We start from the raw sequence: 16704 nt of genomic DNA, 5'->3' as shown, positions 1-16704 counted from the left end.
CTCTGGTAAGGCAGGGAGCGCAAAAAATAAATAAAAAATACCTATGGGGTTGAAAGGGTTAAAGGGGCTGTTCTATGAAGACAACTTATTCCCCAGCCACAGAACAGGGGATACGTGTCTGATCACCAGCCATCTGAATGTTGGGGACCCCGCCAATTACAAGGGTCCATACTACCCACTTGAATGTTGCACCAGTAACCTATCCACCGCTCTATTCAACTCAAATGGACAGCCATAAATAGAAAACTTTTGATGTCACAAAAAAATAAAAATAAGGATTGATTGGTGGGGTCAGAGCGCTGAGACCCCCACTGATCTCTAGAATGAAGAGAGAGAAGTGCTCACTCAGTGCTCTCTCCTCGCTCATGGCACAGGCCTGTAGACTTTATCAGGTCCGTCCTGCAGCGAGGAGGGTTAAAGCGATCAGTGGGGGTCTCAGCACTCAAGACCTCCACCCATCTAAACTTCTGCTATGTCCCTATGACACATGGAAAGTTTACTGACAGTACAATGGCACTTTAAAGGGGTTATCCGATTTCAGAAACATTCCCCCTCCTCGTGTTCTGGGCCCTTAACATGTAATATACTTACCCCAGACACCACGCTTGCTGCTTCTCCCTGCACACCGATGAAAATATCTGATGTCGGCAGGGACGAGCCTCCCTAGCATAGCCATTGGCAGCAGCGGCGGTGTGGGGACCAGAAGCAGTGCAGGGAGCCGGGTAAGTATATTACCTGTGAGGAGCCACGCACATACGAAATCCCTCCCCTTCCACCCCTCTGGCCCGCCCTAGGTTCGTCTGTGCGCTTCATTCCCCATTATGGGCAGAGGCACAAGGCCGGCTAGATCGGGATGTATGGGCCGGCACATGCGCATTAAATGCTCTTGTGCCTCTGCCCATAATGGGGAATAATAAAGTGCGCAGGCGAGGCAAATCTGTTAAACGGCGCGGGCGCTGGATTTCAGAAGAACCTAGGGCGGGCCAGAGGAGTGAAAGGGGAGTGGTTTTGTATGAAAAGCACCGAGGGGCCTGGGCACCAGCCGCATAAACGCCACCCCTGGGCACCTTCAGAAGCTAAGTAACATATTGAATAAAGGTGTTTTTCTGAGAAAATCGGCAATGGACAGCACTATGGAAGGTAGCATTCTAATATGGGGAATGTAATGGAGATCCTGATGTTAGCGTTCTATAATGGTGATTTTAGGTGAAAGACTCCCTTAAATGAAGGGGCTGCACGCATTTGTGACCATTCAAACAGGGGAGAGCAGGTCCCCGTTCTCATGCCCCTGTGGAGAGGGGATAAGTTAAGTTGTCTTCAGTGGACATCTGTATGGTGGTTTTTGTTATAATGTACCCGATAGACACCAGTGCAGCCTGACAGAACCAGTGACGTATACTGAGGTCCATAGGGATGCATCATGGTAATGGGAAGAACAATGCTCCCTGCAGGACTATCCTTTCTATCAAAACTAAGGCTACTTTCACATCTGTGTTTTCCTTTCCGGTATTGGGATCCTTCATAGGATCTCAAAATCGCTGGAAAAAGTTTCAGATTTGTCCCCATTCATTGTTAATGGAGACAAAACTGAACTGAATGGAACGGACTGCACCAGAATGCCTTGCGTTCCCAGGCTGCAAGCAGCGTTTGTATGCATCATGGGATAAGTGATCAAGATGGATCCAGCATGAAACACAATGTAAGTCAATGGTGCCGGATCCGCTTCTTCGAACACAAAAGAAAACAGATCCGGCGCCCATTGACTTACAATGGTTTTAGGGCTCTTTCACACCTGCGTTATTGTCTTCCGGCATAGAGTTCCGTCGTCGGGGCTCTATGCCGGAAGAATCCTGATCAGTTTTATCCTAATGCATTCTGAATGGAGTGAAATCCGTTCAGGATGCATCAGGATGTCTTCAGTTCCGGAACGGAACGTTTTTTGGCCGGGGAAAATACCGCAGCATGCTGCGCTTTTTGCTCCAGCCAAAAATCCTGAACACTTGCCGCAAGGCCGGATCCGGAATTAATGCCCATTGAAAGGCATTGATCCGGATCCGGCCTTAAGCTAAACGTCGTTTCGGCGCATTGCCGGATCCGACGTTTAGCTTTTTTAGAGTGGTTACCATGGCTGCCGGGACGCTAAAGTCCTGGCAGCCATGGTTAAGTGTAGCGGTGAGCAGCATACTTACCGTCCGTGCGGCTCCCGGGGCGCTTCAGAGTGACGTCAGGGCGCCCCAAGCGCATTGAGCACGTCATCCATGCGCATGGGGCGCTCTGACGTCACTCTGGAGCGCCCCGGGAGCCGCACGGACTGTAAGTATACCGCTCCCCCGCTCCTACTATAGCAACCAGGACTTTAATAGCGTCCTGGCTGCCATAGTAACACTGAAAGCATTTTGAAGACGGATCCGTCTTCAAATGCTTTCAGTACACTTGCGTTTTTCCGGATCCGGCGTTGAATTCCGGCAAGTGGAGTACACGCCGGATCCGGACAACGCAAGTGTGAAAGAGGCCTTAGTGACGGATCCGACATGGCCATTTCAGAGATAATACAACTGGATCAGTTCTGAACAGATGCATCCGGTTGCATTATCCTAAGGCTACTTTCACACTAGCGGCAGGACGGATCCGACAGGCTGTTTACCCTGTCGGATCCGTCCTGCCGCTATTTTGCCGTGCCGCCGTTCCGTCCGCATCAACTAATGGGGACAGGGGCGAAGCTCCGGCAGTTCACAGTGAGAGGCCGCCGGACTAAAAAGTCAGACATCATAGTCAACGGGGACGGAGCGGCGGTCCGGCGAAATAGCGGCAGGACAGATCCGACAGGGTGAACAGCCTGCCGGAGCCGTCCTGCCACTAGTGTGAATGTAGCCCAACGGAAGCATTTTTCCGAGACCCTGGCGGATCCAGCAAAAAAACGGAAGTGAAAGTAGCCTTACAGAACCTGCAAAGGCTGCCGCATGTGAATATAACAGAAAGTGATGGATGAGCCGAGATACTTACAATGACCTGCAGAATAGGCTTGCATGAGGTATCGCCCTGTAAGATAGCCTGTAATACATAAAGCCGGAAGAACACATCAGAAAGAACATTACAGCTGCAGCACCAGGTCTGTACACTGCGCTACAGCTGCAGGGTATACAGAGCGGTACTACATATCTATGGGACGGGAGAATAAAGTAATGCCCGCACATGATACAAGTACACCACACCACGGCCCACTCACCGCTATGGCCCCTTCACTCAGCTTTGGCAGCGCCATCCTGACACCAATGCACCACGCAGCCCGCCGCACTCTGTCCGGACAACTGTCTGCCGCGCGCGCAGTTACCCTCAACCTCCTGGCGCCAAATCCCACGTCCAGTCACGCTGAGACTGACAGCGACGTGACGTGGTACCATGGTAACTGTTTCAGCCATCTTTGTTTCGGGCAGAAATTAAAATTGCAGTGGCGTTGTGTGCAGGGGGAGGCGCAATGCCGAAGGTATTCAGTTCCGACTAGCCAGCAATAATGATGGCGGCATTGGGTGTAGCGGTCAGTGTGTAACCTGTCTCTACGCGCTCTGAAAAGGGCAGTAGACTGCGCGGGACTCTAACACGTGACAGGGCTACAAAGGAGCCACGGAGTGTGAGTGACCGAGTGGCGGGCTGGTTGTGTGCCGTGCACCCCGAGCTGACATGATATAAGAGGCAATTCCCTAACGCACGGTTATCTGCCCGTCCGCAGCCTGTAAGCACTCTCTGGGCAGGGTTCACACCTCAGGTATATTTACTGTGGATATTTACATACACCATGTATTCCTATGGGGGAAAAAAGAAAATCTGCAAATAATTTCTGTAGTAGACTCTGGGTGGCGGATTTTAGATGTGGAATTTCATCACAGACCTTGGGGTTGTCTCCTCACAGACGTTAGGGGCACATTGCTAGGATCTGCCCCCATTGTAGTCTAATAGGTGCGGGTCCCACCTCTGGCACTGGCACTTCTATCAAGAACGGAGCTCTGTAAGTGGCGGAGGGCACACTGTGCATGCGCAGCTGCCCTCCATTCATTTTCTATAGGTCCACCGAAATTACCCGAGTGCTGGCTCAGCTATTTCCGTCGAGCCCATAGCAGTGAATTGGAGCGGTGGCCGGTCGTGCGCGGTACGCTCCCATTCACTTCTATAGGGAGGTGGCTTGGTGGTGGCCGGACTGGAGTCCTCCAGCCACCACTTTGCAGGGCTCAGTTCCCGATATACCGTAGGTGTGGGACCTGCACCTATAAGAAGACGGGGGCATATCCTAGCGCTGTGATGGCTAACCTCCGGCACTCCAGCTGTGGTACAACTACGACTCCCAAGTTGCACACTTGCTTGGCTGTTCTCAGAACTCCATAGAAATTAATGGAGCATGCTGGGAGTTGTACTTCACCACAGCTTCAGTGCCGGGGGTTAGCCATCACTGTCCTAGCGATATGTTCCCATTGTCTGAGATGAGACAACCCCTGGAGCTGTCCAGCTTTTATTAAGGCTACTTTCACACCAGCGTTTTTGCTGGATCTGGCAGGGTTCAGCAACAACGCTTCCGTTACTGATAATACAACCATCTGCATACATGATGAACATTACCAAGACGGATCAGTCATGAACTCCAAAGGGGGACAGATCCGTTTTCTATTGTGTCAGAGAAAAGGGATCCGTCCCCATTGACTTGAATTATGGGTCCTGATGCACAATGCAAGTCAATGGGGACGGATCCGGTTTGCTCTCCAGTATGAGAGCGGAACGGAATGCATTTTGGAGCACCTCATTCTGTTCAGTTACGTTTTGTCCCCATTTACAATAAATTGGGACAAAACTGAAGCTTCCCCCCCACCACTATGACGGATCTCAATACCGGAAAATATTAACGCTAGTGTGAAAGTGGCCATATCTCTTCCCCAGCTGGACCTGTGGAGAGAAGCACACAACGGGGTAGAGAAATTTCACAGCAGAGTGTGCATGTGCCTTGAGCCTCGCCAGCGGATAGGGTAGGGAAAAATTATGGGCCAGTGCGCAGGCGCGGTGATCGGATGGATGTTCTCAGCTGGACACCAGCCTAAACTGCGCATGTGCCGGGAGCCTCACCAGCAGTTAGGGAAGGGAAAAATTACGGGCTTTTTCCTTTCTCTAACCACTGGTGAAGCTCCCTGGGCATGTGCAGTGTCGGCCGGTGTCCAGCTGAGAACATCCATCCGATCACCGCGCCTGCGCACTGGCCCGTAATTTTTCCCTACCCTAACCGCTGGTGAGGCTCCTGGCGCATGCGCACTCTGCTGTGAAATTTATCTACCCCGTCGTTGTGCGCCTGCGCGGCACACCTCCTCATGTCATGTCCGATGCGACTGGAAGTGACGAGGGTAGGGAAATCTCATGAGGTAGGGAAATGTAACGTTACACCGGATCCAGCAAGTGTTCCGGATTTTTGGCCGGAAAGAAAAATGCAGAATGCTGCGGTATTTTCTTCGTCCAAAAAACGTACAGTAACTGAACTGAAGACATCCTGAATGGATTGCTCTCTATTCAAAATGCATTAGGATAAAACTGATTAATTTTTTTATGGTATTTAGCCCCTGTGACGGAACTCAATACCGGAAAAGAAAAACGCTAGTGTGAAAGTGGTAGGGAAATGTATTAGTGCCTTATCTGGCATTAAAATTGCTGCATTGACGGATCTGTTCTTCCGGTCCGCGCATGCGCAGACCTTTAAATCTATTAAAAAAAAAAAACAATCAGGTTTTTCCAGATGACACCAGATAGACTGATCCGGTATTTCAATGCATTTGTCAGATAGATCTGGATCCATCTGACAAATGCCATCCATTTGCGTCCGGTTTGCCGGATCCGGCAGGCAGTTCCGTTGGCGGAACTGCCTGCCAGAATCCTCTGCCACAAGTGTGAAAGTGCCCTTACCTGCTCCCCACAGCTCGGTTGTGGCTCCTCTGGTCTCCACATGTAAACTACCTGCTCAGACGTAGAGTACTGCAGCCAATGACTGGCAGTGATGTACCACTTGGGGGCAGGTCACCGCTATCGCTAGTTATTGGCTGGGGCGGTGAGCAGTGCACTTTGACCCCGTCTGTGGGGGAAGTTTACATATGGGGAAGCAGGTAAGTGTACTTCTCTCCACAGGTCCAGCAGGAAGAGGGGAGAAATAAAAAGCTGGACAACCTGGCTATGTACACCTTCAGAGGCAAACACTTATTTAAAGAGGACCTTTCATCAGTTTTCAAAAAGTCTAATTAGAGTATTACCTTATAGGGCGGCCCCCTCTGATGCCATTGCAGGTTTTTATTTATTTTTTATTTTGGTGCCTTGTATTATAATGAGGAGTATCGGAACAGGGAGGAGGAGACTGAGTCTTCCTCAGTGGGCGTCTCCTTCTCCCTGGCTGTGAGCGCGATCCAATCAGAGCGGACAGCTCACAGCCAGGGAGAAGGAGCTTGAGTTTTTGCGAGAACTTGAACATCGAGTACTTCCGCAGTGGGCGCCATCTTGGAAGCCCAGCCAGAGAGCATCGGAGGAGCAGGAGCGGCATCAGCGTCTAATATCACCCCTATAAAACGGGCAAGTTAAGCAATCTGCATGGAATACTCCCCCTAGACAACGAGCATAATGGGGGTTATAATAGTTGGCACCACAACCCCCTCAGACAACAAGCATGCTGGGGGTTATAATACTTGGCACTAGGGATTGACCGATATTGATTTTTTTAGTCCGGATAATCTGTGAACTTTCAGGCTGATAGCCGATAATTTATGCCGATATTTTATATCTCATAATACATATTATATTAGTTGTTAGTCACTGAGGTGGTGGAAATTTGCATTTGGCACTAGTATATTATAAATTAATAAAGCCCTTAGTTGGTAGTCAATTTATAATTTACATTTATAATATACTAGTGCCAAATGCCAATTTCCACACCATCCCCCCTCCTCACTGACTTTATTACCCCCTATCAGACCTTTTTTAACCCCTATCAGACCATTATTAATCCCTATCAGACCTCAGATGAATAAAATAAAAAACTCATCACCTCTCCTGCGCTGTGGCTCCTTCATCTTCGGGTCCGGCGTCTCGCTCCCATGTGTTTTACGGCCCACGCTGCTCTGTCACCTGACAGCGTGCAGCGTCAGGTCATAGTGCGCGCACTACGTCCAGACGCTGTACGGCGCCAGGACAGTGCAGTGCGGGCCCCATCAAAGGAGACCCGGGAGGGTGAGTATCAGAAGCGTTTGCTGCACTTCTTCCCCGCTCTCGGCACCCGATGCATACTAGTGCGTGCTTCCATAATGGAAGGCTCACTAGTATTCGCTTTATATGCATTATCGGTATATCGGCAAGGTTAGATACCGATAACGTACAAAATCCTGCATATCGGCCGATAGTATCGGCACTTCTGATAATCGGTCGATCCCTACTTGGCACCACAACCCCCATGCTGGGGGTTATAATACTTGGCACCACAACACCCTAGTACAGCTGTAAGATATGGTCATATAAAATGTATTATGGGTTGAGTTGTAATTTAATAATTTGAGTGAACGATATCAGATTTGTAGTCATTGATGTAGCAGATGAAAAGGTTTTTTAATTAATTTTCTTGGGGTGAATTGTTGCAGAGAAGCTTTCTGTATTGTTAATCAGGATGTCTACAGTGGTGTTTACAATCATTAATATTTCTAAGGCAGGGCTTGACAAATTTCCTTGGAATCTAGGAGCCAGCTAAAAAAGTTAGGAGCCAGGCGGAGCCGCGTCATAAAGCCCCCAGTAGATTCCCCCATAGTGCCCCCCCCCACTTCTCCATAGAGCCCCCCCAATAATACTGTATACCATGTTACATATGCAGTGTACATGTGCTGTATAGTATGGTATATGCAGTATACAGGACCATGATATATGTACAGTATATGACTGACATTCAGTGTACGTGCTGTATACTATGTTACATACGCAGTATACAGGACCATGATATATGTACAGTATATGACTGACATTCAGTGTACGTGCTGTATACTATGTTACATACGCAGTATACAGGACCATGATATATGTACAGTATATAGGACTATGGCATACAGTGTACATGTGCTGACACCTCAGGCTCCTGCCTCACTTGGATGAGAGTAGTAGTAATTTGCACTGGAGGCGTGTAAGTTACCTGCAGGTGAACCTGAGAGCCACGAGGGGGGCGCAGGTCAGCGCTATGGCCCCCGCACAGCAGGTCGGCCTCCAGCCCATCAGACACAGCAGCTGCTTAACGTGCTGCCAGGCCAGACTCTGCATTCCGCTTATAGAGCACATGGGTGGCCCGAGCACGCTGGGGGCAGGGCGGCGCTTCTCCTCATCACGTCTGTCACAGTGGACTTCCGCGGCGTACGCTCAGCCATGGGCAGGGAGCGTGTCCAAAGAGCAGCCGGGTATAGGGAACCTAAGGCACCGTCACACAGCTCTCCGCTCATCTCCACTCCTGTGCTGCCTCCGGACAGAACGGTGCTCCGCACCCATCGCCCAGGCACCTTTGAAAACGGGCTGACAAATACCCAAGCGCCAGGACTAAATTCCTGGTCGCCATGGCGACCTGGCGCCTGGGATTTGTCGAGCCCTGTTCTAAGGCATCCTGAGGGCAGATGGACTCTCCCATTCAAATACGAATACTAGATTGTATCACAACCAGTTATGATGTCTCTAGTCAGTGTGATCTCATCGCAGTGTGCAGATGACTGGAGAATAGAGATGTCATAATATGCAAGGAGTGGGAAAATGTGACACCTTTTATTCTCCTGGTGCATATTGGGAGGGATCACACAGATCAAAACTGGCCTTTGAAGTAGGAAATATTTTCTGATGGGAGGGGGAGTGAGTGCCAAGATCCAAAAATTAGTATATAACATGGGCAAAATTTGGCATGGGACAGGTCAGAGAGCGCCTTCCTGGGGGAAGGTGGCCTGTGAGCTCAAAGGGGAACCTTAATCTGGTAGCTATAACTCAATGATTCTCCATTACTAAATGGTTAATGTGCATTGTTATCAGGCTGTGTAATATTGTTGTGGTTAACAGGTTTTGTTTTTGTGATTTATGTCTAGGATTCTTTTGGCCAGGAATTTGTGAAGTAGTTGTGATATAATTGTGTTTCTGTCCCACATGTATAGGCTGGGTTATGGTTTGTGGTTTTGCTTAACGTGGTTCTCTTTTATGTTATGGTATTGGTTTATTTGTGTCTTATTAATATTAGCCCCTTAAGGACCCATGATGTACATGTACGTCATCTCTGGGCGGGACTTAAGGACCAGAGAAGTACATGTACATCATGGTAATCGGGCGGGTGCAGGAGCTGCGCCCGCCCGATCAGCAGCAGGGGTCCGGCAGTCACTGATAGCCGGACCCCTGCTGCATGCTCCGACATCATTTAAATCACTGATGCCGGCGCATTAAACCCTGCACAGACACGGTCAGCGCTGACCACGGCATGTGTGATCTCCGTGCAGGGAGGAAGCAGCCATCGGGTCGCCGCGCTGCTGTGACGGGGACCAGATGGCAGGGAAGGCAGCACAATGCCTTCCTTAGGCATCGTGGCTGCCTTACGGGAGAGCCTGTGAGATCCAGCCCCCTGGCTCTCACAGGCATGCAGGCTGTAAGTGTATTACAGTGTGTAATACACTTACAGCCAATGCATGACAATACAGAAGTTGTAAAGGGGATCAGAACCCCAAAATTTGAAGTCCCAGAGTGCGACAAAAAATAAAGTTTCAAATAAAATAAAATATACTTTTGCCAAAATAAAGGGGGAAAAAAAAAGAAAAGTTGACATATTAGGTATCGCCGCGTCCGTAATAACCGGCTCTATAAAAATATCACATGACCTAACCCCTCAGGTGAATACCGTAAATAAAATAAAAACGGTGTCAAAAAATAAATTTTTCCACTTCACCACCATGACGGCCCAGAGAGATTGACCCCTGTAGGGGCAGGAACAGAGATAAGTTAAAAGGACCCCTCCCACCACCATTCACCAGTGTGTTCCTGCCCCTATAGCGGCCAGGACAGAGAAAAGTCCTCTCTGGCTTTCAGGGAGGTGAAGTGGGCCTCCCACCCAGGACTGCGTCCCCCTGCTCTCCGGTGGACTTCGCTCCAACGCTGACAGGGAGACGCCGGGGTCACGCTCTCTGTTGTGCAGGAGCCTGCCCTGAGCTGCCGCGGGGTTGCCTACCTCCCTGTGTAGGTAGCTGGCCGGGAGGACGTTTGCACAGGCGCGCGCATCTGACGTCACTTCCGGCCCGCCGGGCGAGACATGGGAGTGGACGTCTTCAAAAACTCACATGCACTTTCCTGCTGCGCTCTCTGCTTTGCCGGGCGAGATGTCGAACCAGGAAAAGGAGCCGCAGCAGAAGGAGCAGACCGCTCCAGAGTGCCCCTGCGTGAGTAGCCCACCTGGGCATGCCGGCAGCTTGACATATGCTGATCTGGGGGGGGAGCCTCAGGTAACCACTGGGTAGGAGCCCCCCCCCCCCCCCCCTAAGGTCTTCTGGTATAATGCACCTATACTGGATCTGCACAAAATTGATGGGCTGCTCTCTCACTTTAGGCCAAACTAGCTTAGAAAAAGCCCAGTAAGACCGCTAGATGCATCCAGTGCTCCGTCAGGCTTCCCGATGATTATCCTAAGAAACTTTGCAAGGATTGTATTGCCAGGATTGTGAAAGAAGAACAACCCTCAATTATGCAGGAATTTAGAACTATGATTCAAGAGGAAGTTAAATCTTCTCTAGCCTCCCTCCGTGAGGACACCCTGGGGGCTCGCCCACCCAAGCTTCCCAGAATGGCGGACATCTCCTCCTCAGTCTCCAAGGATTTGGAAGGCGAGGCCTCATCTTACAAAAAGGAGGACGACGAGTACCTCCTATCAGAGGGCGAAATCATCGAGGAATCTAGAAAATTCTTCTTCACTCCCAGCGAGATGAGTGACCTTCTAAAAGTGGTCAGGGATACAATGGGGTGGAAGACATCCAGAGACCCCACTCTGTTCAGGATGTTTGGGGGGATTGAAGGTCAAACGTTCCCGTGTATTCCCCATAAATGTAAATATTAAAGAGATGGTTTTGGACGAATGGGCCCATCCAGAAAAGAAACTAGGTATTTCCAAGAAATTCAGGAACCGCCTTGTATTTAACCCGTCGGACTCTTTGGCGAGGTTCCCAGATTTGACGTCCAGGTGGCCACAGTTAATAGAAAAATAAAAATCGCTACCATTCGAGGACTTCTCTGTTAAAGGACACCATGGAGAGGAAGGTGGACAGTCTATAAAAAAAATCCTGGGGGGCAGCTATGTTCAGTGTTAAGACCAACATAGCTGCTATTTCAGTCACCAGGTCTATGTACCTGTGGCTAAATGAGTTAGAGAATCATCTAATCAACAAGACGTCCAAGGAACAAATATTAGACTCTATTGCCTTGTTAAAATCTGCCAGGGGGTTCTTAGCGGATGCCTCCGCCAAGACAATTAGATTCTCGGCCAAGGACGCGGCTTTGTCCAATTTTGCCCTGAGGGCACTGTGGATGAAATCTTGGTCAGGCGACATCACTTCAAAAATGAAGCTGTGCTCTATAGCATTCTCGGGCGAATACGTGTTCGGTCCTGTATTGGACAAGATCCTCGAGAAGGCTACTGATAAAAAGAAAGGGTTCCTTGAAGAGAGAACCCCTAAAAAGATACCCTTCTTTCGTAACCAATACCCCCAAAATAGTTATTTTCGTGGTAAAGGTAAATCCGGACGTTGGAGTTACCCAAGAGGGGGGAAAGGTAGAGGATACCTCCTTAATCCCCAGAACAAGGGCGGTGAGAAACAGTGACGCCAGGATAGGGGGAAGACTATCCCAATTCTTTGCCCAGTGGCATCAGACTTCTCCCAACCCTTGGGCGCAAGTACTTATCAGAAATGGATACAGGATAGAGTTATCTCCCCCCCCCCCCCCCCCTCCGAATGTATTTCTGGGATCTCGCCACTCTTCCCCATTCCAGCAGAACCAAATTTGGAAGGAGGTCCAGAATCTTCTGGACTTTGGAGTAGTGGTTCCTGTTCCCGAGCTTCAACGGTGGCAGGGATTCTAATCCAACCTTTTCTTAGTAAAAAAGCCAGGGGGTTCCTTTCGCATGATTATAAACCTCAAAAAGTTAGATTCGTAGTTAGCAAAAAATTCAAAATGGAATCCCTAGACTCTACCATTCCTTTAATTCAAAAAGACGTGTTCCTTTGCACAATCAACCTGAAGGATGCATATTATAATGTTCCTATTCACATCCAGTCTCAGAGGCTCCTGCGTTTTGCATTGAAGGATCACAGAGGCTCTGTTCACCATTTCCAGTTCGTGGCTCTCCCCTTCGGGCTGGCCTCAGCCCCAAGGATTTTCACGAAACTGGTGGTAGAGATGGTCGCCTCCCTGAGATCTCAGGGGGTGACTGTCGTTTCTTACCTAGACGACTTTTTGTAAAATGTAAAATCAGTATCTGCGATTCATTTAAAAGGAAGCCTAAACAGTGCTGCGGACTTCCTCAGCAGGACCACTATAGACCAGGGGGAATGATCTCTAAACATCAACGTCTTCAATCTAGTTGTCCATTGGTAGATCTATTCGCTTCAAGGAAAAACGCAAAGGTATCAACCTTTTGCTCCCTAAACCCGAGGGACAGGCCTCTAGCGATCAACGCCTTCTCCCTGCACTGGAACTGGGATCTTGTATACGCCTACCCTCCGTTCCCGTTTAATCCCAAGGGTTCTCCAGAAGATAGTCAGGGACAAGGCCAGAATAATCCTGGTCACCCGTACTGGCCCAAGAGGTGCTGGTTCTCGATCCTAACCAACCTCTCCCCACAGGAAGTATTCATTCTCCAAAGGAGGAAAGATATCCTGATCCAGGGGCCGGTTCTCCATCCACATCCAGAGATCTTTAACCTCTCGGCTTGGATCCTGAGTCCGACCTGAGACGCAGATGTCTCTGAGGGAGTGATATCTACCTTGAAAGACGGCAGAAAGTGACTAACTCATCTATTTAAAAAGCTGGAGAAGATTCTGCACCTGGTCAGGTGAAGAAGCCCCAGACCAAGCTAAACCGAATATACAGAGGATCCTGGACTTCCTGCAAGGACTAGTCAGGGTTACGTCCATCTACCCTTAGAGTCCAGGTCTCAGCTCTTAGTGCTTTTTTCGATTCTGAATTAGCCAGCCATAGATGGATACAAAGATTCCTGAGGTCTGCAGCCAGACTAAGACTATCTCTTAACTTGGGACTTAAACATTGTCCTTAGGGGACTCATAGGTCCGCCTTACGAACCCCTGGACTCGGGTTCCCTAAAGCACCTTTCTCAGAAGGTGGCTTTTCTTGTAGCAATAACATCAGCAAAAAGACTGTGCGAGATCCAGGCATTGTCAATAAGACAACCATACCTCACAATCCAGGAAGATCGAATTACCTTGACGCTAGACCCAGGGTTTTTACCAAAAGTAGTAACGGACCCATAGAAACCAGATCATTCTTCCTTTTTGCAAGAATCCTAAGAATTCTGGGGAGGAACGATTCCATACCCTGGACGTCAAATAAACAGTGCTAAAATACCTAGAGGTCACTAAGGACCTAAGAAAGGTGGCCAATTTACTAGTACTCTTTAGCGGTAAAAAGACGTATATTATCTGTTATGTCTCTCTGGGCCGTCATGGTGAAGTGCAAAGCCGGAATTAGACTTGCTGGTAATTCATTTTCCACAAATCCATCATGACGGCATGATATCCCACTCAGGAAATTATTATGCAGACTTGGTATGAGTTAATACCAAGGGAGGAAAAAAAAAAACGTTTTGAGTTGTTTCACTTCTTTACCGGTGGTTGTGGCACTATAATCTGGAACTTACTGGTGAATGGTGGTGGGAGGGGTCCTTTTAACCTATCTCTGTTCCTGTCCCTACAGAGCTCAGGGGTCAATTTCTCTGGGCCGTCATGGTGGATTCGTGGAAAATGAATTACCGGTAAGTCTAATTCCGGCTTTTGTCACCTTACATCACAGAAAGTGTAATGGCAAGCAATCAAAAAGTCATATGCACCCCAAAATAGTGCCAATCAAACAGTTATCATTTCCTGCAAAAATGATGCCCTACCTAACACAGTAGCCCAAAAAATAAAAATAAACTACGGCTTTCAAAATGTGGAGAAACCAAAAAATCTTTATTTTTTTCAAAAATGCTTTATGTAAAACTGAAACAAACAACTAAAAAAAGTAGTCCGATTTGATATTGTCGCATCCGTGACAGCCTGCTCTATAAAAATACCACATGATCAAATGTCAGATGAATGTTGTAAATAACAAAAAATAAAAATGGTCCACAAAAAGTGTAATATAGAGCCACCAAAAATCTGTACCCTAAAATAGTACCAACAAAACTGCCACCTTATTCCGTAGTTTCCAAAATAGGGTCATTTTTTGGAGTTTCTACTCTAGGGGTGCATCAGGGGGGCTTGAAATGGGACACGGTGTCAAAAAACCAGTCCAGCAGACTCTGCCTTCCAAAAACCATATGGAATTCCTTTCCTGTGCAATGCCGTGTGCCTGTACAGCGGTTTCCAACCACATATGGGGTGTATCTGTAAACTACAGAATCAAGGCCATAAATATTGAGTTTTGTTTGGCTGTTAACCCTTGCTTTGTAACTGGAAAAAATTGATTAAAATACCATTTAAAAAAATCTGCCAAAGTGCAATTCTGAAATTTCATCTCTATTTTACATTAATTCTTGTGGAACGCCTAAAGGGTTAACAAAGTTTGTAAAATCAGTTTTGTATACCTTGAGGTGTGTAGTTTCTAAAATTGGGTCATTTTTGGGTGATTTCTATTATATAAGCCTCACAAAGTGACTTCAGACCTGAACTGGTACTTAAAAAGTGGGTTTTGCTTCTAAAACGTCCCCAAAAAATAAAATGGCATTTCCAAAATGATCCAAACATGTAGTAGACATATGGGGAAAGTAAAGTAATAACTATTTTTGGAGGTATTACTCTCTATTATAAAAGTAGAGAAATTGAAATAGAGAAATTTGAAGTAGAGAAATATATATTTTTTTTTAACTCCATTTTACCACTGTCATGAAGTACAATATGTGACGAGAAAAATCTCAGAATGGCCTGGATAAGTAAAAGCGTTTTTAAAGTTATCCCCACATAAAGTGACACCTGTCAGATTAGCAAAAAAATGGCCTGGTCCTTAAGGGGTTAATGTTGCGCAATTGACTCTGTATATAATATATTTTCTTCTTTCAATATACACTATTTGTTGGTGTGCTTTCTTTGCTAACCGTCCCCTAGAACTTACGTAGGAATATTTTTATTGCTCAATATGATCATCTTATTCAATATTAATATTGTTGATAATCATATTTCTTACACAACGAGCATGATGGGAGTTATAATACTTAGCACCACAACCCCCTCAGACAACGAGCATGCTGGGGGTTATAATAGTTGGCACCACAACTCCCTCAGACAACAAGCTTGATAGGGGTTATAATACTTGGCACCACAACCCACTAGTACAACAAGCATGTTGGGGGTTATAATACTTAGCACCACAACCCACTAGTACAACAAGCATGTTGTGGGTTATAATAGTTGGCACCGCAACCCCCTAGTACAACGAGCATGATGGGGGTTATAATGGTTGTCACCATAACAGCCTAGTTGGAATACGGTATTTACTAGTTCAATGTTTCTATTATAATTACAGCTGAGAGGGTGAATACGGCAGCACTGCCTAACACTGGTAAACAGCCCAAGGTTGCAGGGGACCGATACTGTGGTATAAACGTGCTTCCTAGGCGGTGCTCAGCGTTATAGAGGGAAGATCCACAACATGTAATGCGAGTAGAAGAAGAAACAAAGTTTGCGGCACTCACTGAAGCTGTGATTATGTTGCGGCTTTATTATACTTCGTGGGAGAAAGCGATACAAACATCGGATCCAGGGGCAGACACACTGTGGCAAGTAGTAGCTGCTATGGCCGTTTCGCGCGGCAGGCTGCTTCTTCTGGCCGCTGTGAACCTCATGGCGCATACTTGCGCTTTATAAAGGGCGGGCTGAATGCGGCCTGTACTATTGGCCACAGCTGTGCGCCGCGGATTAGTGACATTACTAAAAACATGTGAAACGGGAAAGCAAGTGCTCGGTTACACATTGAATAGAGAACAGAGGTACAATTTAAATGTTGCAATATCTATTGTGATGAGTACAAGGGTCACTATGTAGCTAAAAATAAGTGCAAACAGTATTTAAAGCAGTGTATATTGGAGGCTAAATAGATCAAATGCGCAGAGGGATAGCAATATGCCCTTATAGAAACACTGACATATCGTTCCTCTCATTTAACCCTGCAGGTCCCATGGCCTCAGTGAGCATGATCCACCTTGCTTCCCTCTGCAGGAGCAGGCGATGCCGGTCCCCCCTCCCCCTATGGATGGGTCGGACATGCTCTACTCCCGCAAAGGAGAGACACCGTGGATGGGCATCATGGGCAGTGCGGATATGTTCAATTAAACGTGGGCAACCTCTGCCTGATCGTATGGAACCCACATGTTCGCGGATCCCCTCAAATAAAGGGCGGATGGTTTTGCCAATGTAGAAATGTTTACAGGGGCAAAAAACAACG

General features: G+C 47.7%; 2 protein-coding genes across 2 annotated transcripts in view; one reads left to right on the top strand and one right to left on the bottom strand.

Moving 5' to 3' along the window:
* RPA1 (replication protein A1) overlaps window positions 1-3357 on the bottom strand; it is a 74378-nt gene extending 71021 nt beyond the window's left edge. Inside the window, exons 1-2 of the mRNA XM_044287007.1 lie at window positions 3227-3357; window positions 3004-3051 (exon numbers count right to left, since the gene is read on the bottom strand). Of these exons, the coding sequence (XP_044142942.1) occupies window positions 3004-3051; window positions 3227-3262 (84 nt within the window). The 5' untranslated portion in view covers window positions 3263-3357. The remainder of the gene's footprint in view (window positions 1-3003; window positions 3052-3226) is intronic.
* A 166-nt stretch (window positions 3358-3523) lies between these two features.
* Window positions 3524-16704, top strand: part of SMYD4 (SET and MYND domain containing 4) — a 95422-nt gene continuing 82241 nt past the window's right edge. Inside the window, exon 1 of the mRNA XM_044283880.1 lies at window positions 3524-3763. The gene's annotated coding sequence lies outside the window, so the exon portion shown is untranslated. The remainder of the gene's footprint in view (window positions 3764-16704) is intronic.

The sequence above is a fragment of the Bufo gargarizans genome, chromosome 3 (assembly GCF_014858855.1).
Source record: "Bufo gargarizans isolate SCDJY-AF-19 chromosome 3, ASM1485885v1, whole genome shotgun sequence".
In the NCBI taxonomy this organism is placed as follows: domain Eukaryota; kingdom Metazoa; phylum Chordata; class Amphibia; order Anura; family Bufonidae; genus Bufo; species Bufo gargarizans.
This window is presented reverse-complemented; position numbering and strand designations above follow the sequence as displayed.